At 47.7% G+C, this 25,563-nt stretch overlaps 1 protein-coding gene across 1 annotated transcript in view; it reads left to right on the forward strand.

The window, feature by feature from the left end:
- LOC122393207 (HEAT repeat-containing protein 1-like) overlaps window positions 1-25,563 on the forward strand; it is a 158,624-nt gene that overhangs the window by 91,065 nt on the left and 41,996 nt on the right. The window contains exons 15-18 of the mRNA XM_043389035.1: window positions 8,383-8,534; window positions 12,998-13,180; window positions 13,443-13,614; window positions 14,080-14,204. Of these exons, the coding sequence (XP_043244970.1) occupies window positions 8,383-8,534; window positions 12,998-13,180; window positions 13,443-13,614; window positions 14,080-14,204 (632 nt within the window). The remainder of the gene's footprint in view (window positions 1-8,382; window positions 8,535-12,997; window positions 13,181-13,442; window positions 13,615-14,079; window positions 14,205-25,563) is intronic.

Genomic DNA, 25,563 nt, shown 5'->3' on the forward strand with positions numbered 1-25,563 from the left:
CTCGGCCGAATTATTATTTCCTTTTTGTATGAGTTCTGGTATAATCCTGCACATTATGCTGCATGTTGTTTGCCATGAAAAAAACAATGCATGTTCAGCTACGTTCTACGCAGTACTCACTAACCTAACCACCATCCCACCATCAACCACTAACCGCCATCCCGTTCTGTGCTCCCTTCCACCCCACACGAATCAGCCGAGATACTAGTCAGTCGGCCTAGCGCTATCCTATCCTCCCTTCATGACTGCACAGCGCTAAAACCCAGAGCCGAGACTTCCCGAGCGCGACCTCTGACCCCACGCGGTCCGAAGGGTCGGCCGATGCCTAATGGCCCTTTCACACGTAGCAACTTTTCCGGTCGCCGGCGACGGCAACTGTCGCCGGCGATCGCCAGCGACCGGGGTCAGTCGCCGGCAACTCCGCAGTTGTCGATATCAGCTGACCAGTCGCCGGGGTGTGACGTAGCAGTCGTGTCAGCCAATCATTGAAGAGTTGTCGGCGTTGCCGAGAAAGTTCAATTTTTCCAACATTTTGGAGTCGCCGGCGACTGTTCTAGCCAGCCGCCGCTCAACTGTCACGTGACCCGCTTGACCTTGAGTTGGCACCAGATATTGCGCTGCTGATACATGCAGCGGCGCAGCTTATTTTACCGCAATATTCAAGGTACTAAATATTAGGGCATGTTTTGCAGGATGATAACTACCGTCTAGATAATATTGGAATAATATTTATTAGATCTATTATTAAAACAATACATAATATAAATGAAAATACAATCAAACTGCGATTCTTCTACAGTGGAATTCAATGCACTCAAGCATAAAACTGAAAAGTGGTGTGTACTTGCACTTCCTCCATTTTTCCTAACGCATCAGCCAAGACTGCGAGTGCTGCAGATTTTGCTCACCTGTCTTGTTTATTCAACTACTACCCTGTTCTCAATAAATGCATAACTTTGCTGTAACGACATAAGCATTGTAGGAATGGTTGGTGGTAAGCATGGGACAATCACAGTGATTTGTGGTCACACATTTGAACCGTGCTTTGTATGTGGAAAAAAAAAAACAGAAAAATGCATTCTAGAAATGTAGCAGAAATTTAAATGCCAGAAACGGACCTGAGGCACGGCGAAGCCTACCACCCACATAAAACACAGGCTTTCATTATGTCAAAAACAGATGCTGTATTATCTAAAGCGCTGGATTGGGGAACACAAGTGAAGCCCCCCCCCCCAAAAAAAAAGAAACAAACAAAATACATTTTTTTCACACAGTGGATAACACTAAACATGGCGAGGTGGCAGTATATGACACCATACGCGCGACCACATAAAAATGCAGCACGCGCGGACACGGGGCAAGGACGGAGGCACAATATGCCGATACCCAAGAAGACACAAGCCTGGGTCAAATGTGACAATACTGTGACAGAAATCTTAAAATCAGCCTGGACACAGCTCACTCTTCATGACCGTTTTTATCGAAAATAGACCAACAAAACACCAAGGCTCCTTCGTTCAAAACTCAAAACTCGACATGCCGCTCCAAAGGCCTTGCAAAACAGCGCACACCAACAACGCATAATAGCCAGCAACGCACACGACAGGATTTTCGAGGCCCGAGTCGTCAGCCGCCGCCGCCGCCACCTCCCGGCAGCCGATTGCTGAGTGCCTTGCTCCTTGCCGCACCGGCGCCGATCGTGGCGACCTCTTTACTCTGGCAGAATCGACCCTACCGAGCGGCGACAGCATTCAGAAGCAAAATGACAAATGAATTCACTGCCAGACATGTGCTTGGATCCGGGAAAATGGATCTGAGATCCGATCCCGTGGATCCCGATCCGAGATCCATTCAGATCATAGATCCAACCCCTCAATTTTGTCGAGAGATCTACTGGGATCATAGATCTGACCCTTCAATTTTGTCGATAGATCCACTCGGATCATAGATCTGGCTCCCCAATTTTGTCGTGAGATCCATTGGGATCATAGCTCAAAGGTGCACAAAATGTTCAAACTTTCTTGCATAAAGAAGTTATAAATACCAAAGTATGGTTAGAAACAAACAATCTAATACAAAGGCCATATTAGTAAAGGGCATCCAGTTACATTATACAGAATATAAAATGAAGGAGGCTCATGACGGTCACAACTTGAGTGAATTGAGTGACATGAAGATTGTTCACATACCAACAGAAAAGTTTGCATTAACAATTAAGATACAGGTAAGTAATAACTAATGAATAATACATTACTAGGTACATCACAATTAATGTTAGAATCTACATAATGATAAGACAATCTTGCATTAGACAACCATGAGGCTTTCCAGCTAACACAATTGATTGATCTATATTATAAATCCTAAAAAGTACCCCGCCGCCCACGCCGTGTGCGACGTAGTCACTTTGTAGCGCTTATTGCGGCGGCGTCTGTTGACCTACGGCCGTGAAATTTTACAGCGATGTGGGCCACCTTTACACGTAGGTCGTCTTAAATTTTGGACATGATGCGGCCGAGGGTGCGCCCGCGGCGCGTGCTCGCGTGCCCATAGGGTTAACATTAGAATCGGCAAAAACACGCTATTGCTCGGGAACGGTAAGGGCTACGGGGGTGAAATTTTCACTGCAAGTCGGACGCGTGCACTCATTTGTCGTGTCAACTTTTCGAGCGGGTGCGTTCAGCGGTGTGCACGTGGTGGGGCCGCGACCGGCGCCGAGCAGAGGGCACGTGCTTTAGGCTCAGTTGTTCGCTTAAAAAACTGAGTGGGCCGGCAGGTCATTGACCTTTGACAACGAAGGCCGACACAAGGCACCGCTCGCCAAGAGGATTCGCCAGTAAATACAATTAATTTGTTTTTGCAATATCTCAGCCGTTTCTGGGCCGATTTAGCTGAAACTTGGACTGTCGGTGGTAGTGTAGGGTAGGGTAGGGTAGGGTAGGGTAGGGTAGGGTAGGGTAGGGTAGGGTAGGGTAGGGTAGGGTTGGGTAGGGGATTGTAGGGTAGGGTAGGGTAGGGTAGGGAATTGTAGGGTAGGGGTAGGGTAGGGTAGGGTAGTGTAGAGGTAGGGTAGGGTAGGGTAGGGTAGGTTAGGGTAGTGTAGGGTAGGGGTAGGGTAGGGTAGGGTAGGGTGAGGGTAGGGTAGGGTAGTGTAAGGGTAGGGTAGGGTATGGTAGGGTAGGTTAGGGTAGGGTAGGGTAAGGTAGGGTATGGTAGGGTAGGGTAGGGTAGGGTGGGGTAGGGTAGGGTAGGGTAGGGTAGGGTAAGTTAGGAGTAGGGTAGGATAGGGGTAGGGTAAGTTAGGGTAGTGTAAGGGGGAAGGGTAGGGTAGTGTAACGGTAGGGTAGGGTAGGGTAGGGTAGTGTAGGGGTAGGGTAGGGTAGGGTACAGTAGGGTAGGGGTAGGGGTAGGGTAGGGTAGGGTAGGGTAGGGTAGTGTAAGGGCAGGATAGGGTAGGGTAGGGTATGGTAAGGTAGGGTAGTGTAGGGGTAGAGGTAGGGGCAGGGTAGGGGTAGGGTAGGGGTAGGGTAGGGTAGGTTAGGGGTAGGGGTAGGGTAGGGTAGGGTAGAGTTAAAATTGAGTAACATCCTAACTTATTAAGGGCTCGAACAACTCGCATGCATCACCATCATATAGTTCAATTAAAAGCAGTTACCCAGTTCTACACAAATAATACCAATAAAAATGCAAGTTTCTACACCCAAACTAATGCATCCGTTTATCATACATATCAAAACATACAGTTATCGCGTAAACCTGTACCTCTAGTAAACAATAAAAGATGATATTGACAGGTCTGTGGCTTGGCTAGGTAAAGGTATTTCAATCTATTGAAACTAATATTTGATAAAATAAACTGAGATATCAACAAAAGTATAAAAATATTCAACAGCCTGGGGAACATGCTGGGGAAGCGAAATACTTCAATTGTAATGGCCTTGGATATATACCGTAAAATGATTATTCAGTCTCTAAATAGAACTGGTGACGTCATTTCAAATAACAATTGAGCTAAGTGCTCTACTTTTGAGTATAATAATAATAAATAAAAAATCAAACTGGAAATTCAAAAGTCTTTTTTTTCTTCAAAATGATGTTCATTTTTTCTGCCTCACATAATTTTACGTTATGATTGTTCGTGAATATCATCTTTGTAGCGTTGAATTTAATGACGTAAACGTAAGCTGAAATGGTATTACGTAGTCCTTGAGCGGGAGACATTCATTGCGCGAGTGCTACAAGTGCGCCTTGCATCTTTTTTTATTCACTTCTAATACAATATCTTACGTCATTAGTATACAATATCTTACGTCACAATATCTTACGTCATTAGTCCGAAGGACCCATAACGGGGAACCTTTTGGAATCATTACGGTTTTAGTCAGATTAAGATTTTTCATTGGTCAAACGATAATGACGTAATAAAACAATATTACCAAAACGTGAGCTGTGAATTTCGTTTGTCGTTTTTGGGAGGCTCTCTCATTACGACAGCAGCATGGCACCGCACTTGGCACGGTGCCAAAGTAGGTAATCTGAAGAAGTTAATGCCTCTTTTGAACTTGGAATTTTATTAGGAAAGTATTAGAGGTTGGTTGCTACTCTTTCTCTTACTAAATCGAAGTTGGGTTTTCATACCTGGTAGAATAAGTGGATTGCTGGATTATTTTGAACAAGACTGACCTATTTGGCTTCCAGGTTTGATTTCCCAACATCTGTCCATAGTGATAGGCGGCGGAACGGGAGAGGGGGGGGGGTGGCACCAGGGCACTGTGCCCCCCATATATTTTTGCATTTTAACATTAGCCCTACTGGCATTGCATGGAAAGAATGGGACCAAAAGTCTGCAGTGCCCCGCCGCCACTGCATCTGTCTGTACTGTTTGTTTATTGAATTAAAGTGACTGTAGCTTGCTGATATGATTGTCATCAGTGCTGTCATGAAAAAGTTACAATTGGTCACAAAAAGTAGCAATGTGCATGTTCTTGGTTTATTTTAAATGTAGTACAAATGTTCTTCATTTAAAGTCAAATTTATTGATGATACTTAATGATTGCAACTGGTCTTAACCATGTCCACAAGTGACAATTCTCAATTGTATTGCATTGTAAGGTGTACAATTATGTAGGATAAGGGTTTCATTGGCTACATCTTGTCGTGAGATCCATACAGATCATAGGCCCTCCACAAATTTTTGCCCGCTGGATCCACAGAGATCATAGATCTGACCCCTAAATTTTGTCGAGAGATCCATTCAGATCATAGATCCGACCCCTGAATTTTGTCGAGAGATCCACTCAGATCATAGATCCAACCCCTCTGTTTTGCCGAGAGATCCACTGAGATCATAGATCCAGCTCTCGGATCCATGCACATGTCTGTTCACTGCACTTATGTCAGAAAATCGAATGCACATGCCATGGTCACACGCGGTGCCGTCCACGGGGCCGGCAGAAGCTGCACACTGTCACCGAACACCACCTGCACCTTGGACGCAGTATGTGAGGGCTTGGCGGACGCGCGCCGCCTCGCGTGCCGTATTGGCCTCAAGGCCCGGACACGCGGGAGCACACTCGGCGCAATCAGAGCACACCGTCCGGGGCCGTCAGTGTCGATCTCCTGACCTCACAGAAAGTTGTGCAGCACACAGGTGACCGCCGTCAGTGTGGTGACTGGTGCACAGCACACCGTCCCACGGAAGATCGTCTTTGGGCCGTGGTGCAGATGCTGTCTCTAGGCAGAGTCAACAGTGCAGTGGCAGAAGCTGAACATTCAGCTGCTAGACTCCTTTTCGGGTCAGCAATGCCGTCGAGTTGGCCATCAGGTGGTGTTGCAGAATCATCAGGTACTCTTGATCAGGTACATCAGGTACAGAACCTCTTGACTCATCAGGCAACGCTGTGACTTGTCTGCCAGGCACAGAGGGCGGACATGTCAGAACATACTTCAAATACATTTTTACAAATCATTTTTTAACCAAAAGCTCTGCAAATTAGGAAGCCTGGAATGGGCTATTGCTTAGCATCATAAAAACTATCCAAATACCCAAATCAGGTTAGGTTTGGTTGTTGATTTATTTAATGGTAGGTTTTTACACTTCAGGCTAAAATGAGAATTATCTTGTCATCATTATCCTTGATGTAGCATTGTTGACGCTTTTTGTCTTGCACAATTGGCAATCAGTATTCAGTGACACAGAATTGGAATTTGTGGTTCAGAAACCTAGCATTATTTCACGCCTAGCATTTTAAGGCAGTGCTCATTCTTTTTGAAAGCAAGTGTATTTTTTAATGTAATTTTCTAGGTAACTCATTTCCTACTGAATATGGTTATGAGACCATTGTTACTAATTTTGGTATTGTTAAGGCAGCTGTAGCATGAGTGGGCATATGCTGTGGAGACTGGAGTGATTAAAGTCACTAGAGGCTTGAGGGTTTTTTTTTTAGACATTATGCAGCAGCCTGGGGAGATATGCAGAGGCAAGTCTAGGCACCGCCAGAAGGGGGACAATCAGTCAGCACAACACACAGTGGGCACAAGGGGAGAAGATTGTAAAAACTATTGCCTGGATCCACCTCTGTGGACATCCTCAGGCATGCCTCTGTGGACATCTCCAGGCTGCTGCATGTAAAAAAAGTATCAAGCCTCTAGTGACTTTTTCCACACTGCAGCAAATGCCCGCTTATTCTTGGTCTGCTATACCTTCCTCCAATTATGAGTTTTGTGTGAAAATGGCATTTTTACATTGGTGGAGCTTGTGTGCGCATGGTACACATAAGTCATGCCGGCAGCATTGCTGCAATGAATAGGAAACAGCTCCAGAGCCAAAATACATACCACCTAATACCTTGCCAAAATACATGACATACCACCTACTGTGCATACTGCATTTATTTATGTACTAATAAGCCATGGATTATCATTTGCCATGTGAGCACGCACACACACGCGAACCCAATGCGGATTAAGTTTGGCCTGGGTTGTTTATCCATGGTACCAAGGAAAACTCCAGCAGAAACAATAACAAAATTGCAAAGCTACCTGTTTGATTTTGATCATGCTAATTAATAAGCAGCAATATAATATTTTGTTGCTATCAAATATTTCCTTGTGTCGCACGACATAGGTAGGCAAATAGCTGACTGATGGGTACTTTGTCCTCAAGGGCACTGATACTGAATGTAAACAATGTTCTTGTGACACAACAAGCAAGTTTTCATTACCTTATGAAACTAGTGTCAATTTCAATGTCATTAAAATATTCAATTTTGATGAAAAAATACATATTTATCACAAATAAAAATCATGGGTGATCATGGGCAAGTGCGCCACAAATGACATAAACCCTCCAATATTGTCGAATCAAGCTTAAATTCAAGTCACAACAGCTTCACGACAGGCAAACTACAAGATAATAATCCCTATGCTACTGTGCAACAAATTTAAGGTAGCCACACCAACCAATTTAAGAAAAAAAAAATGCATCACAAATCACCTAAACCACTCACCAAGGACAAAACTGTCATGGCGGCGTCCGCTGCTCGAGAAGAGTCGCCGGCGACTGGCCTGTGACGCGGATCTGACGTCACCAGTTGCTGGCGATTGCCCGGCCGTGGCCCGGCGATCGCCGGCGACTTGCTTACGTCATACCTACGTCACACACGATCGTTGGCTGGCGGTCGCTGGCGGTCGCCGGCGACTGCTGCTGTCGCCGGCGACTGAAAAGTTGCTACGTGTGAAAGGGCAATAAGGGCGCGCCGGGCGCCGGCCACCCGGATAGCCTCTGCCGAGTCTCCCTTTCATACACCGTTTACTACGCGCTCGATTCGTTCATGATTCTGTGTTTCCTCGTTCCTCTCGTTAGATGGCTCTACTGATGCCATAGGCGATCCCAGGAAGATTGCGGCCAGAATACCCCAAACGGCAGAAAATGAGGTTTTTGGTGAATATCTCGGAAAGTATTTGGCATACAACGATGCAATTTCACAGTCTCGTGGTAAATGTGCATACACATAATTCGGGTTGATACTTATGCATTTGAACATTATATAGGACCAGATATGTCCGAAAAAGCAAAACCAACAAGACTTTTACTGGAGAACCGTACCTTCTATAGATGGCCTTGCGTCGTACACGGCGGCGGGATTTACTTTTAAGGATTTATAATATAGATAAAAAATACGCACGTGCGCATGCAGTATTTTTGCCGTTGCACTTCTATGAAGAAAACAAATTGTCTTTATTCTGAATGACCCATATATTCATGGCCACTGTGCTCTCATCCTGCACCGTGCATGCGTGCGTGCGTGTGTGCGTGTGCGTGTGTGTGTGTGTGTGTGTGTGTCCATGTCGGTGACGCGGCGCATGTGTGCTTGCCATCAGAGTCGGCGGGCCGCGCGCCGGACACGGGCGTTGGTGATGGGCCGGCCCTGTTCGACCTGGACGCCTACTCGGAGAAACAGCTGCACCGGCACTGCCACACGGCCATCAGCGTGGTCGCCCACCTGCTGGCCTCCGAGACGTTTGTGGTGCAGGTGACTACCGACGGCAGTCGGCAGCACGGAGCCGGCCGGCCGGCGGCGCTGAGCGCTGCTCCAGCTCCGGGCCGGCGGCGCTTAGCATTCCACACTTCAGACACACTGGCGCGCTGGCCGGCTCTGTGTTTCCAGTGTAGCTCATACTATCAGTGTTATCCGGGGTCAGGTTTGTGGAGACACGGCAGAGTCTGTGCCATTTTCTTCGCTAAATAATGATCTAGATGAGCTGGTGTCTATGGTTGGTAAAACCGAGCGCAGAGGACAAGAAACTCGAATTTTTTCCCATAGAGCTCTGTCCATCGTATATATATATATATATATATATATATATATATATATATATATATATATATATATATATATATATATATATATATATATATATATATATATATATATATATATATATATATATATATATATATATATATATATATATATATATATATATATATATATATATATATATATATATATATATATATATATATATATATATATATATATATATATATATATATATATATATATATATATATATATATATATATATATATATATATATATATATATATATATATATATGAGTTTACAAATTCACTAGGGAGTTTTGCAAACTCACTGACCGGTCAGGGAGTTTGAGAAATTCCAGAGCGATTGGGACAAATAAAAACAAGTGTGCAGCATGTGGGTGTCATACGTGCCGTCCGTGATGTTAAAACAAAGGCGGCTAGTTGTACGGCCTATTTAACAGTCGCACGCTGACAAAAAGCTTACAGATCATATGCACATCATAAATGCCTACTTTAGATTTTAAACTGTTCAGTGATTTAGCCCAAACATGTAGCGCCGCTGTATTTATTCATACATTTATTTAGTTCACGGCCCAGCTGTATCCGTTCCACTCAAGTGTTGCTATTCCAGGGTCCGGCTCAATATATCAAAGCAGAAACAGCTCAGTAGGTCATTTATGCTAAAGCATATAAGGCATGCGTGTGGAACACTTGTGTGGAATGGATCTATAATAATTGGGACGTGAACTAAATAAGTGTATGACTAAATGAAGCGGCGGTACATGTTTGGGCTAAATCACTGAACAGTTTAAAATCTAAAGTAGGCATTTATGATGTGCATATGATCTGCAGACTTTTTGTCAGCGTATGACTGTTAAATAGGCCGTACAACTAGCCGCCTTTGTTTTAACATCACGGACGGCACGTATGACACCCACATACTGCACACTTATTTTTATTCGTCCCAATCGCTCTGGAATTTCTCAAACTCCCTGACCGGTCAGTGAGTTTGCAAACTCCCTAGTGAATTTGCAAACTCACTGATGGGTCAGGGAGTTTGCAAACTCCCTAGGGAATTTGCAAACTTACGGATACTGTGTGTGCTAAAATGCGCACACAGTGATCAAGGTATTTGTTACCGAAAGGTCTGTTTTTTAACTGTATTTGAATATATTGACGTTTTTACGGAGCGAGCGAAGCGAGCGGAGTCTTTCCTTAGATTAACGGAAATTTTTGAGTATGAGCGGCCGGCCGTGCGGACGCTTTTGCGAGGCTTATATCTCAGCAACTACTTGACCGATTTACATGCGGTAATTTTTGTAGGGTAGCTTCATTCCTTCTACCAAGTATTGGACTATTCCCGATGTATGTGGGTAACCCCTTATGCACGTGCCACGTGCAAAACGAAGAGGTGTCAGTTTTGTAATTGTTGCAATATCTCGGTAACTACTTTGCCGATTGCGCTGAAAGTTGGCATGTAGGTAGGCACCCACTAGGCACTGCATATCCATGTGCCAGAGTTGGGGTGCTGCTGCACGTGCGCACGTGCAGGGGCCGTTTCCAGATCTCGAGAACGGCTGGACCGATGGCGCTCAAATTTGGTACACGGTCAGAGACCAGTTAGTGGGGTGCCGTGCACAAGTCAGTTGGGACCCATTTTGCACGTGTGCACGTGCAGGGTGCCGCTTCCAGATCTCGAGAACGACTGGGCCGATTGTGCTCAAATTTGGCACATCGCTAGAGACCGGTTAGTAGGGTGCCGTGCACAACTCAGTTGGAGGTACCCCTCGCAATTTCGCACGTGCAAGGCTCACCCTCTCGCTCGCTCCGTTAGTCGCCCCAAAAGGCGTTATACTGGTTTATTACGGAGCGAGCGAAGCGAGCGGAGTCTTTCCTTAGATTAACGGAAATTTTTGAGTATGAGCGGCCGGCCGTGCGGACGCTTTTGCGAGGCTTATATCTCAGCAACTACTTGACCGATTTACATGCGGTAATTTTTGTAGGGTAGCTTCATTCCTTCTACCAAGTATTGGACTATTCCCGATGTATGTGGGTAACCCCTTATGCACGTGCCACGTGCAAAACGAAGAGGTGTCAGTTTTGTAATTGTTGCAATATCTCGGTAACTACTCGGCCGATTGCGCTGAAAGTTGGCATGTAGGTATGCACCCACTAGGCAATGCATATCCATGTGCCAGAGTTGGGGTGCTGCTGCACGTGCGCACGTGCAGGGGTCGTTTCCAGATCTCGAGAACGGCTCGACCGATTGCGCTCAAATTTGGTACACAGGGGCCGGTTAGTAGGGTGCCGTGCACAAGTCAGTTGGGACCCATTTTGCACGTGCGCACGTGCAGGGTGCCGCTTCCAGATCTCGAGAACGGCTGGGCCGATTGTGCTCAAATTTGGCACATCGCTAGAGACCGGTTAGAAGGGTGCCGTGCACAAGTCAGTTGGAGGTACCCCTTCGCAATTTCGCACGTGCAAGGCCCACCCTCTCGCTCGCTCCGTTAGTCGCCCCAAAAGGCGTTATACTGGTATATATCTGTCATGGATAACACACATCTGTCCATCGTATTCCCGCAAAGTTGTTACGGAGCGAGCGAAGCGAGCGGAGTCTTTTCTTAGATTAACGGAAATTTCTGAGTATGCCGGCCGGCCGTGCGGACGCTTTTGCGAGGCTTATATCTCAGCAACCACTTGACCGATTTACATGCGGTAATTTTTGTAGGGTAGCTTCATTCCTTCTACCAAGTATTGGACTATTCCCGATGCATGTGGGTGACCCCTTATGCACGTGCCACGTGCAAAACGAAGAGGTGTCAGTTTTGTAATTGTTGCAATATCTCGGTAACTACTTGGTCGATTGCGCTGAAAGTTGGCATGTAGGTAGGCACCCACTAGGCACTGCATATCCATGTGCCAGAGTTATGGTGCTGCTGCACGTGCGCACGTGCAGGGGTCGTTTCCAGATCTCGAGAACGGCTGGACCGATGGCGCTCAAATTTGGTACACTGTTAGGAACCAGTTAGTAGGGTGCCGTGCACAAGTCAGTTGGGACCCATTTTGCACGTGCGCACGTGCAGGGTGCCGCTTCCAGATCTCGAGAACGGCTGGGCTGATTGTGCTCAAATTTGGCACATCGCTAGAGACCGGTTAGTAGGGTGCCGTGCACAAGTCATTTGGAGGTACCCCCTCGAAATTTCGCACGTGCAAGGCTCACCCTCTCGCTCGCTCCGTTACTCGCCCCAAAAGGCGTTATACTGGTTGTACTCATTCGTTGCGCACTTGTTCCATAGTTCGTTTCTGTTTCCCTTTGGCTGTGGTGGTTTGGCTACAAGCAAATTTTCGACTTGCGTTTTTGGCGGCAAGGGCAAAAACTGAACTGAGGAAATCGAGCTCACCTACAGTCTTTTTTTTTTCTTAACCCGGGCCCTGGTGGGGTCTGTTTATAACGCAACCTGGTGGGGGGGGGCTGTTTTTACCCCCCCCCCCCGTATCTCCGAAACTACTGGATGGATCCTCAAAATTCAAACAGCGTTCGAAATTCCTGTCAAATTTGTTGAAGGAAATCCAATTTCATTGACCTCGGGATCACCGATGACGTAACAGGTCAGGTCAAAAATGTAATGTTTTACCGTTCACGGGGCTTCTAGGGAATGCTCTATAACATCGAATAAAACGCAGCTTAACGCAGTTTAACGCATTTAAGCGCAGTCACTCTGGTATCCCTGACCTGGTATCAGGGACCTCAACTAGAAAAATATGTTTGACGGACAGTTCTCCATCGGTGATTTTAAATACTATGCCTTTTACTCGACTTTAAAACACATTTCTTGAAATGCCTGTTAACAGCGAAAATTCGACCTTTGACCTGACCCGTGACGTCATCGGTTGGACTGAGGTCAATGAAATTGGCTTACAAGGTAGTTTCCCTGGTGGGGCTATCGAACGCCGTTTGAATTTTGAAAATCAGCCGGTAGGTAACTTTCCGAGGTCTTGGGGGGGGGCGAACGCTCCCCCTCCCCCCGCGTGGCAGGGTCCGCTGCTAGCCCTACGGGGTGCGGGTTAAAAGTGACCCCCGCAGTGGTTAGACATTAACAGGAATGACCATGAAAAATATGCGCCGTGTGTCGTGTGCTGTGTCTGACGCCGTGTGTCGGCCCTCAGAGCGCTGCGCTGGACGCGGCGGGCGCAGCAGCCGCGCGACAGCGGCACCAGCAGCTGCTCGAGGGCGCCATCCGGCTGATGGGCGTGTGTTCGCGCCTGTGCCACTCGGCACTGGCGGGTCGGCCGCAGGCGACTCGCCACCTCCGCGCCATCCTCCACCGGCTCTACGACCTGCTGGACAAGGTACGGCCGCTCTGTCTGGTCTGTCTGTCTGTCTGTCTGTCTGTCTGTCTGTCTGTCTGTCTGTCTGTCTGTCTGTCTGTCTGTCTGTCTGTCTGTCTGTCTGTCTGTCTGTCTGTCTGTCTGTCTGTCTGTCTGTCTGGTCTGTCTGTCTGTCTGTCTGGTCTGGTCTGTCTGTCTGTCTGGTCTGGTCTGTCTGTCTGTCTGTCTGTCTGGTCTGTCTCTGTCTCGGTGGATGACCGGGTGACGCCGCACGGTGCGCCAGGTGAACGCTCTGCTGCCCTGGGCCACCCTGCTGCCGGTGGTGTCGGCGCTGATGGCCAGTGATCTGGCCGCGGTGCGCCGGCGCGCCATGGACCTGCTCTCGTCCCGCCTGCAGCTGCAGCACGACGGCTTCTCCGAGAGCGACGTGCCGGCGCTGCTGGCCATCACAGACGGTGAGAGCTCGCCCCGCTCGTCTCGCATGTTGATCACACGTGTCACGTCCGTATCGCCCGCTACTTTGTGCTTTGACACCCGATTCAACCACTTGGAAGTGCCTATCCGGGGAGTCGGTGGGTGACGCCACTGACGGCCAGTGTCCCAAAATCGAGCTCTGTCTGGGGTGTCAGAGGGGAAAATCACCCAATAAAAAGAGGGGAGAGAGTGGAAAACCGCTGATTCGATTAGATCTAAAAAGAGTGAGAAACGACAAAAAGCATGCATTTTATTCTGGCGTGTAATGTGTTGATGCTAAACCTGGCATCCACACAACTGCTCTTGGTAAAAAATCTAGGTTTTCTTGGTTGGGAGTGAAAAATTATTCTTTGAAATTGGTGGTTAGAGTGAAAAATAAATTTCATTTGCATGTCGTTTCCCACCCAAATCGACAAATTTTGGGACATTGCTGACGGCCGTTTCAGAGCTGGTGGCCGCCGCCGGCGCCGAGTCGGAGGACGGCTCCGCCCTGAGCCGGCAGACTGCGCTGTTTGCCGTCAAACTGCTGAGCCGGCGGCTGTCGGCCGACCAGCCCCGCCACTTTGTCCAGGTGAGTGGACTGCGCGGCCGGGCGCCGCCGACCGCCTCTAGTCGCAAACTCCACCGCCTGGCTGATCGCTTTAAGCCCTTTAATGAAAAGCGCACGCATCAGTACCTACTAGTGGTGTCAATCGGTTACCAAAACTTCGGTATACCGATACCGAACCAATACCGATTCGTTATTATATACCAAAAGCCATCCATTCATTCATTCATTCATTCAAAAGCCATTCATAACATGCATAGATAACATAGATAACATGATTCATGTTATTTATGCAAAACCATTTGGTATTTATCGGTATTATAAAAATCAACTGCTACCATAAGAGATTTGAAAATATTTTTTTGACAAACTTTCTGAACTCAAACTTTTTTCAAGTATCAGACACGTTTATTGCAAAAACATCTTACCTACATATCTTACGCAGCAATCAAAATATGGTGGTCTGCCTGCTTTCACATACCCATGCATACACAATGTTCAGACACTCACAATGACGACAAACCCAACTGTTCGACATTAGCGCCCGGTCCCCACAGGTCGCCTGGCCGTTTTACTCCGCCCCCGGGGGTTCCTTGCACGGCTCGGGTGCTGCCGGAGCCGCGGGGTCGGGAAGGAGCTGCGCCGCACATGACCCAGTGCCGTAGCGGCTGACAGTTGACACCTGGCTGCGCAGACCGACATGAAGGTAGAAAAAGATGTAACCGTTTCTGGCGGTCTGGTGGCCGTCTCCGAGCACGTCCGACTCTTGCACGCAGCTGACACTGCGATCATCATAGTGGAACCAGTGGCCGCGGCCTACGCTGTACACGTCAGCGACGTACATGCATAGTGGGCCGAATGCGTGGCGGTGGCTGACCACGCCCACAAGTCGGTAGTTGTTGTCGCCGGCCAGGTCCAACGAGCGCCGCGACTGGTCGTCCTCCGCACGGAACTCGGACAGGTGCCCCTGTTCGGCGGCCAGGTCTTCCGATTCGTCCCCCGGGGCGGGGGCGGGGGTGGGCGAGAGCGGCGCCGGCGCAGGAGGCGGCAACAAGGGAACCGGCGGTCGCTCCAGCCTGGCCTGCTCCGAAATGTCTGACAGGTCGCGTAGTAGTGACTTTTTGCATCTCCACTCTGGCGGCCGTTTGACTTCGTCTGCCACGTACTCGTTGAGATATAGGAACTTTGGGATGCTTACGTTGGCCTGGACCTTCTTGGACTCATCGCCCCGGAAGAAGAATCGGTTCAGGTGCAGGATCAGCGTCCTGGGCAGCTGGCTGACTTTGGTGGTGACTAGACACTCGCCATGGCGGCAGTGCTGGCAGAGCAACTCCCGCCGCTCTGGCTGCATGCTCAATCGAAGCGCGTCCTGCAGCGTTGGCACCTCGCTGCTCTGACGACGCGGCACGTTCACAAACCAGGTGATGCTTTCTTGCCACCTCGGCATCCTTTTTTGACACCTGATGCATATGAAGTTCTCCATGGTTTGGAATTGGAAATTGTCTCGGACGGGATTTGCGGACGGCTGGCGGGCGTCGGTCTCGTCCTTTATCGTATCCAGCAGGCGCAGCAGGAACTCGTTGGCGTCCTGCATCTCGGTACCGCGGAAGGCTGGGTCGATGTCGCCGAACACGTCACGCAGGTTGCTGAGGTGGCTGGAGACGCAATGGCTGGGGGCCTTCTGGCGGAGCACCATCAGCTTGGCGACGGCGTGCAGCGTGCGACATTGGTCACTCTCCGGGCCCGAGTGCAACGCTATCATGTCGTTCAAGAACGGACACAGTCCTAGCAGTGCCTGCAGGGTGGCGTTCTGGTAACACGAGTTACCGTAATTGGGAAGTCCGATGTAGAGCGGATCGTTGCCGTGTTTGTCGGGGTCTGCAGCTGAGAGCTGTAGCTCGCGAGCCGTGTGCGCCTTGCCGCCGTACAGCTGCAGCGCCCTGCTCTCCTCCTCCAACTTCTTCGGCGACGGCGGCGACCACCTCTGCTGGCTTGCCACTAACCGGGAACCACCCGAGCAGCCAGACCGCCTCGAGCCGGCCGCCGTCGCCAGCTGCTGTTCGGCATTCTCCCTGTCGGGGCGCTCGGCGCTGCGCGGCGACCGCTCAGGCGAGCGCGGTACGTCTTCACCGTCTCCGCCTTCGTCACCTCCTCCTTCACCGACATAACACTGTCTTGACCGGACTTGAATTGTCAATTTCCGAAATTTTTGAAACCAATACCAAACCGATAGCGACCAAAACCATTCAGAGTATAGCGGAAACAAACCGATTTTCAGAAATAGGGGAAAATACCGAATGAAATGAATGCTTCAAGTTTTCTCAAAACGCATGTTAAGCATGGAAAGGTAGTTCTTTAAAATAAGGCGACAAAAACAAAACCAGGGATTCTCTAATTATTTGCATTGCAAAAAAACATTTACAACTGTATTGTGTGTCTATTAACAAATATTCAGGTCAGTTATTTGACTGGGATGTGGAATCAAGTCCTTTGCATGAGGTGTTAGGACGATAACTTGAACCATGAATCTCACCCATGCCTGAACCATCAAACGTTCTTTTCAACCCAAGTCATTCAATTCAAGTCCGGTCAAGACAGTGTTAGGTAAGTGTGTCATCATGATCCAATAATGGTGGCCCAATTGGCAATGATGGGCTATACCTTTATTATAAACAAAATCCATGATACCTACAGTCGAACCCAAGTTGCGTCAGTTAGACGATACTGACGCAGCCAATTTTTCTTCATGAACAAATATTTACAAAACGAAACTTGATGAATAATTACTTACGAGGCACACTGATAGAAAACAGGCACCACTGTGATGATATCGCGATGAAAGCTAATTAAAACAAGATACCTATAAGAAACAGGTAGGTCCGATGTTTTGAGTAAAGCCCACGTAAAGCCCTGGTGACGTCACTGACATTTCTTATATGGAGAATTTCGCCCATAAGAAAAATATTTTACATACGAAAATTTGTATTTCATTCGGAAAAAATACATTCTATCAATTTCATCATGAAACTTATATAATTTAATTAAAAAACTTGAAATCCTTTGAGTGCTTGTCCCAACCCCTGCTATACCTTTGGTCACGTGACTTCCATGATAAACATTGCGTTTTGCAATGTTATGACTTAAACAGAAGCAATAAATGTTACAAGCCTATTATTTATGATGTTTTAGGCAGCAATCGTGTAATAACATCCTTGAATTATATACATTTTGCTTAAAAGAGGTCACGTGATGTTACCAGATTGTGCTCGGACAGCATCTTCTTGAACTTCGATTTTGAGTACTTTTTACCTTCATTGAGTCCTAATAACGGACGTTTTTAGTTATAAAATGAAGCAATGAATCTATTGAGGGCAAAATTTAATCATTTTTGCACTTTCAAGCCGGGCTATCCTGGCATGAACTTCGGCCGGTTTGTGTGTGAAGCCTATGGTGAAGGGAAAACTTCACGCCCGGCTGACGTCACAGACCTCGGCTACCAAATCGTGTCCGGTGGGGGTCGAATTAAAATGTCCATAATTTTACGAAAACATTGACACATGTCACGTGCCATCTCTACCACAATGGTAGCCTTCTTGAGGGCGGCCATTTAGGCACAGAACTGCATAAAATAGAAGTTTTTCTGTTGCTAAAGACCACTTAAGTAAAAAAAATATATGTCTATATTTTGGCATCTCAAAATTAATTTAACCCTCGCCGGCCGAGGCGGGGGGGGCGGGCCGCCCCCCATAGGGTTTTTCTCGATAGCTCCGAACACGCTGGCGATAGAGAGCTGAAACCTGGCATACCTGACCTTTGATTCAAGCCGGATCTTTTGACACCAACCGCATTTTCGGGTCAGGTCAGTTCCCTGTCCTATGACGTCATAAGTGAACCTCTGCACGGTCTTCAGATGTCGCAACTTCGTAACGCCCTCACTGCCAGAGGAGCTTTCACAGGGAAATGAAACTTGCAGGATCTAATATCCATTACGAGTATCCACAACTTAAAATGAAGGTAGTTTGATTTTTGTGTGATATGTTTTGCTCAGCGAGGTGTGGAATCGAGCATTAAATCGCCTGAGCAAAAACTTAAGCATAGATTTTAGGTGGTTTTTATTTAATAGCAATTTTAAATACTGTCTCAAATAGCCCCACTGTCTCAAATAGCCCCACCTTACGGTATAGCATTCGACGCGCCTTAGCGACGCGAATACGATGCTGCCAAAATCGCGGCTCTGCGGCCGTTTATTGCGAAGTTATTCACCAAAAACGGAACCATACCTCGGGGCACTTGACCTGACCTCAGAGGTCACCGGTTGACCTATGACCTTAAAATTGGGTATCAATCTCTTCGGATTGTAATGGCGCTTACGCTCGTTTTTTCCGCGACGCGCTAGCTCCACCAGGGGCGAAACGGCGAGGGGGTCGTACCCTCCCCCCCCCTCCCTCCCCCTCGGCCGGCGCGTATGTAGAAAACCAATAGGTCCGGCGAGGATTAAGAAAGATTTTAGGCCGCTATAAATAAAAATGAAGTATTTGAAGAAAACAGAGTCGTTCAATTGTTTTCATTTTGTCATTGAGCTACATGAGTACTTGGCGCAGTTTTTCTATAGAAATTTTGTCCGAATGGATGAATGGGAGGCTATGGTCCCGGGTGCCCCGCTAAGCAGTGCTTGTTGCGAATGACACCACGGACCCACCGGCCACCACCCCACCTTGCCCGCGCCCGGTTCACCGGTGATAATTTAGATCGAAAGTTTAACGTGCCGCAGGTAGATGGCGGCGATAATCAATCAATCAATCAATCAGTTGCGATAATCAATCGTTTTTAGATGTGTTCAGTTTTGAAACTGTTGCGTGCAAATCAAGCCAAAACCCAGTTATATTTTAGGAATTCTTTTGATTACATTGCTAGCGATCCCTATCTATTGAGGAGAGCAGGAAAGAGAACACTAATTGAAGAAAATAAATTATCCACAGGATCTCTCAGTCATCAACAGCAGAGGCTTTTACAGGGTGGGGCAGAAAGATTTACCTCTTGATTTTTGAAAATATTTCGGTCCAGAACTAAGATATTCAAATGATTTTTGGTACACGTATTCAGTAGCATGTACACATCTCAGCAACGGCACTATGAACCAATATGGCCACCTTTGGTCTTCACCCCTGCCCCGAAACCTCCCCCTGCGGAGAGGCGCGAGCGCCGCACGGTGTCCTCGTCGAAATTCGACCATGCCGTCTCGAGGGCCAGCTTCAGAGCGGCGATGCTGCTGTGTGGTGTTGCGCACATCTCGCTCTCCAGGATGGCCCAGGTGGTGAAGTCCATCGGGTTCAGGTCTGGACTTGATGGTGGCCACATGTCCTTGTCCCAGAATCCAGGCATGTGGGTCTTGCACCACTGTTGAGTGAAGTTGGCCGTATGAGACGACGCAACGTCCTGGACGACGACGTATCCGTCTCGGAACGACTGAGCGATCCAAGGCAGAGAATGTTCCTCTAGCAGATGGACATAAACGTGTGAACTGACTTTCACACCCGCCTCGATGAAGATCAAGGGTCCTTTTGAGCCGTCGGATGCGACGGCAGCTCAAATCATGACACCAGCAGGGTTGTGGCGACCAAAACTGGCCTGGATAGCAGGATTAATGCTGCATGTACCATCTGCCAAGATTATGTCGCCTTGAGAGTTCATCTGGGGCTGAACCGTGGAAATCTGTTTTATCAGATCAGAGGAAGACCTTGCTACCGGCGCTTCTGATTTCCTCCAATATCTTTTGGGCCCTGTGAAGCCGCCTCTCCTGCCGCCGAAATTAGGTGTCGACGTTGCATCGTGTACGACTCAAGGCTCAAAACGTCGTTTATGATTCTTCTGATCGTTTTGGGCGAAAAATCGAGGTCCTTTGCCAGTTTGCGCATGTTTCGCCAAGGATTTCGAGACACCATCTTGTGTACGATATCAACCAGCTTTTTGGTGCGGACATGTCTTGTTCTGCCTGGGATGGGCTTCGTCGACACTGTACCTGTCCCTTTAAGGCATTTCATTAGATTGTTAACAGTTTTCATGGCAACACCGAGCTGTTTTGGAACGCTTCGGACGCTGTGGCCAGCCTGCATCGGCGCCGCAATTTGGGCTCTTTTTGTAATCTCCGCCGTAGCTCATAAACAACCACGACGGAATTAAAACCGATCAGAACAATTATACACGAGTCAGTTGGGAAGCCGCATGCAAAATCTTACTAAAATCCGTCCAAAACTTTTTGAGTTATGGGCTAAAAACAAACAGGTAAATCTTTCTGCCCCACCCTGTAAAGCTGAGCGAAGTTGAGGGAGTTTTGGGGGATGATGATAAAGTGATAAATGCTGCATTCAATGATAGATGATAATGGTGAAGCTAGTGCAATACAGAACAGGATTTTGGATAATGATTATGTAACTCAATCACAGACTCCTCAAGACAAAGTCAAATTTGTTACTGATAAATGCTTTGGAAATTTTGAGTAAGGTACAAGTATGTGTAGTAAAAGTATGCTCTCCGTCTCCAGTGTAAAGTGAGTTAAGCATTGATGCATGTTTATGTCTTGCACATTAACTGTCATAGCAAGATAATTATCCTCATGGTTTTGGAATTTGCTAGCACTGATGAGTTGCCATTTAACCTTGCTGGACTGATGTGTTTGATATTACAGTTAACGTTTGTGCCCCATTTGTCATGACATCATGCATTGGCGAGAAATCTCACGATTGCCATTTTTCTTCATCCAATGCCATTTAGTAAATCAAGTTCAGAAGGTTTGTTCAGAAGGTTCAGAAGTTCAGAAAGTTTGTCAAAAAAAAAATCAAATCTATTCTGGTAGCAGTTGATATTCATAATACCGACAAAATACCAAATGCTTTGGTATATAATACCGAATGAATCGGTATTGGCTCGGTATCGGTGTACCGAAATTTTGGTAACCGATTGACACCTCGCACCACTAAATCGAATGACTTGGGTTGAAAAGAATGTTTGATGGTTCAGGCATGGGTGAGATTGATGGTTCAAGTTATCGTCCTAACACCTCATGCAGAGGACTTGATTACACATCCCAGTCAAATAACTGACCTGAATATTTGTTAATAGACACACAATACAGTTGTAAATGTTTTTTTGCAATGCAAATAATTAGAGAATCCCTGGTTTTGTTTTTGTCGCCTTATTTTAACACTCCTCGCCCGCACATGGGGGGTTGCCACCCCCCAGGTAGTCTTTTTGCTTTGCACTCAACATTTTTAGAGCTAGAAGCCTGATTTTTTTATAGAGCTGCTCCTCTATCCTTTCTTGATGTCCACTGAAAATTTCAAGTATTTGTGGTTTTTGGTTTCGGAGATATGACCTTGTTTTCAGGTCATGTCATGACCCAAATGACCGATTCTCAACATCTTGTGTTGGCTATGGGCCTTGTGAGCTTTTGACACCTTGATTTCGGCCTTTTTTGCCAGTCTTACCTCCCACCTATTATGGAAAATGTTGTTCGACGATGCACAGATGTCAAGGTCAGACAAGGTCAACCTTGGTCGTCTAAAATAATTGCGTTTTAGGCAAGCTGAATTTACTTGTCGTGAAGTTTTTGACTGAATTTTTGGTAAAAGCTTCTCATTTCATGATTGCATGTAATATGGACACATAGACAATCGGTGTACACATCAGTATATACACAGACATACAACCACATATCATTGACCTTGACCCAACTTGACCTGAAATGATCTCAGCAGCAAAAACCTGGTCGGGTAGTGTGACAAAGAGGTTCTAGCTGGCTTGGCACCAGAAAACGGTATCGTCATCGGTATATGATAAGCAGCTCACTTGATATCCAACGGTGACCCAAAACAGCAACATTTTTAGTTTGACCTGACATAGAAGGTCAATGACTGACCTTAGAAGGTAAAGCTGGGTATCATTGGATTCGTCTCTTCCCAAAGAATCTTTTTGGTCTTTACCGCGAAGCTCTATCTCCAACAGGAACAAAATGGCCCGGGGGGTGGCAACCCCCCCCCCCCCATGTTCGTTCTAGGATGGGAAAATGGCATGTGCGGGAGAGGGTTAAAGAACTACCTTTCCATGCTTAACATGCGTTTTGAGAAAATTTGAAGTGTTTATTTCACCAGTAAAACACCTTTTGGGCGAAGAACGAGGGAGCGAGATAGTGAGCCCCGCACGTGCGGAAGGGCGAGAGGGTACTTCCAACGGGCTTGTGCAAAGCACCCTTCTAACCGGTCGCTAGCGGTGTGCCAAATTTGAACGCGATCGGCCCAGCCGTTCCTGAGACCTGGAAGCGGCATTCTGCACGTGCGCACGTGCAAACGGGGTCCAGAATGACTTTTGCACGGCACCCTACTAACCGGTCTCTAACCGTGTACCAAATTTGAGCGCAATCGGCCCAGCCGTTCTCGAGATCTGGAAACGCCCCCTGCACGTGCGCACGTGCAGTAGCACCCTAACTGCAACACATGGGAATGCATTGCCTGGTGGGTGCCTACCTGTATGCCAAGTTTCAGCGAAATCGCCCCAGTAATTACCGAGTTACTGAAATGGGAACAAATTTGGCACCTCTTCTTTTTGTATTTTGCACGTGCAGTGGGGGTCACTGACATAGATCAAGAGTATCCGACCTTTGGTAGAAGGGATGCAGCTACCCTATAAAAATAACCGCAAGACAATCGCCCAAGCCACTGCTGAGATATGGGCCTCTCAGTCGGCGGCTGACCGTGGCCGAGGTCGGGTCGCCCGTCCGCGGCTCCAGTCATGGCAGTGGCGTGAGCGCTGCTCAGTGCACGCCCGGGCAGCGGCCAGTGTTAAGTGAGGTTGGCGGCAGAGCGAATTTTTGTGAATTGCTACCGAGTGCTGTGTGCTCGTACATAAGAGGTGAGGAAATATCTATTGCGCTGTTCACCGGATCCAGTCGTCTTCAAACACCATGGCTTCAGATTCGGACAGTGAGGGAGCCTTTTCCACCGACTGTGCTACTTCCGGCACAGAAAGTGGTCGTCGCAAGCGTCGATCTTCCGTTTCTGACATGGTGAGACGCGTCGAAGAACGTAACGCAAAACGTGCGGCCCGGGGCAGCAGCCCTCCCGTCCCGGCGGCGCTGGACGGCCGGTCGTTGCCCCGGGCTACAGGGCTGGCCGCCCCGGCGTCCGGTCCGGCCGGGGTGGGGCTGAACACCGAGACGCTGAGCGCCATACAGCAAATGATCGGCGACGGCATACAAAAGGTTATTTCTGCGTTTGAGGCCAAATTTGATCGGCTTGAAAAGAGGATCTCCATTCTTGAGGGTGAAGAAATGAATCGCGACATAGAAATCAGAAGATTATCTGAACAATTAGAGATGCAAGTTCACGTCAATATTGAGCTGCAGAAGCAGGTAGAATCCATGGACATGAACGGGCGGATGACTTCGCTGATTTTCACCTGCTCGGACTTCGGGAAGCGTCGGCCAAATGAAGAGATCGAACAACAAGTCGTTGATGTTATCAACAAACGCGACCCGGACATCCGCTTGACCGCTGCGGACTTACAGACCGCACATCGCCTTCAGGGCGACGACAAAGTGATCGTGAAGTTCGCGAAACAGCGGGTACGTGACTCTATTTATGAACGCCGCTTCTCCATGAACTCCGGCAGTGCTCACTCAGCGCGCAAGGAAAGGCTGTCACCTCTTTATGTAAATGAGAGCCTGACCCCGAGCAACAGAGCAATTTATAATGAACTCCTCGAGGCTCGTAAGCCCTGTAACGGTGCGAAAATCGCGTCGGTGTTCACTCGACGTGGCGTTGTGTTCTGTCGGCGTGTGAAACGTGGCGACAATATCATGGTTGCTGATCAAGCCGCCCTCCGGCGAGTCTTGGACGGCTCCCGTTTCCCGACTCGGCACCGTGGCCGTCCGCCGCCGCCCTCTGTTCACTCGGGCGTCCTCCCTGCGGTGGGTGCCTCCGGCGGAAAAGCGGCGTCATCGCCGTATGTACGTTCGGCCGGGCCCGGTAAGGGAACATCAACGCCTTCGTCTTCATGCGGTGCCCCACAGCCGGGTTCTACTGCAGCGCAATCCTGTGCCGCGTCAAACTCCGAGCCGGTGTCGGCCGCGAGGCCGTCGACGGAGTCGCGCGGTGAGGTGCCGAACAGTCCGGCGGTCGCCGCTTCTGGAGACCCGGTGACGTCAGTCGTCTGAGCCCGGTGAGACCGGTGCGCGGTCACCGGAAACCGTTTCCGGTGCAGGTCTTCGTCACCGGGTTCGGTCCGTTTACTGGTCGTTGAAGTAAGTGCTCCTAAATAGCGCCTTGATGATTCTTGGTAGATGTTTGTCTTCTAGCATTAACGTACAGCTAACCAATGACGCCTGTATTAGACGAATTTCTTGTGTCTTGTATTAATGAACCCTGCAAGATAATATAGAAATGCTTTTTTCATAAGATATTCATTTTTATTATTCATTTATTTATGTATTTAGTTGTTTACGTGTCATCTCAATTTTCTACGTATATTCTCGTTTGGAAAAGTTTTCTGATCTGTAACAGATAGCTTAGACGTATCAGACTTTTGACTAGACGCATTTAACCTGTTGTGAGAAGTTATCTGCCATTATGCGTCGATAATTGCTGCCCGGAGCGGCACGCTCGTGCACTGCTGTGTCTGTAGGAGGTCCATATGACTAGCCTGCGGACGGCCGTAATGTTAGGGGAATGGGAAGTGTGGGGTCTAGAGGTATTGAGTTCTTTTTTCATTGTAAATGATGGTTCTACTGGTGATATACGTGTTAGGTTTCCTTTGGCGTGCATATACTGCCATATTTGTCTGTGCCGCGCGGTGGTGCCGGTACAACCAAGACCTCTTAAAACATATAGCCTTGCTGTAAATCTACCGGCTGGTTCATGAAGGAAGTTTCGGTGGTTTCCTTTAATACGAGAGGCTTACGCAATCGCACCAAAAGACGATCCATTTTTCGTCATCTTCGAATAAAGTACAAAAAATGTATCGTTGTTCTTCAAGAGACACACTCTAGACCGTCGATGGAAAACACATGGAAGAATGAATGGAAGGGACAAATTTTCTTCTCACATGGTTCAGAGTCAGGACAAGCAGGTGTTGCTGTGTTGGTTCCGGGTGGATTTGAGTATAGCGTCAATGAATTACTTGCTGATCATGAAGGAAGATTAGTCTGTGTGGAAATTGGATCTATACCGAATAAAGTAGTGTTGTTAGGGGTATATGCACCTGCCGTTGACGATCAAAACGTAAAATGCGATTTCTTAAATGAACTGAGACAAGTCTTGACTGATTTCAGTTGTGCTAAAATAGTTATGGCGGGAGACTTTAATATTAGATTAAGTTCACTCGACACTGACAG

The sequence above is a fragment of the Amphibalanus amphitrite genome, unplaced genomic scaffold (assembly GCF_019059575.1).
Source record: "Amphibalanus amphitrite isolate SeventyFive unplaced genomic scaffold, NRLGWU_Aamphi_draft 000523F_arrow, whole genome shotgun sequence".
Classification (NCBI taxonomy): domain Eukaryota; kingdom Metazoa; phylum Arthropoda; class Thecostraca; order Balanomorpha; family Balanidae; genus Amphibalanus; species Amphibalanus amphitrite.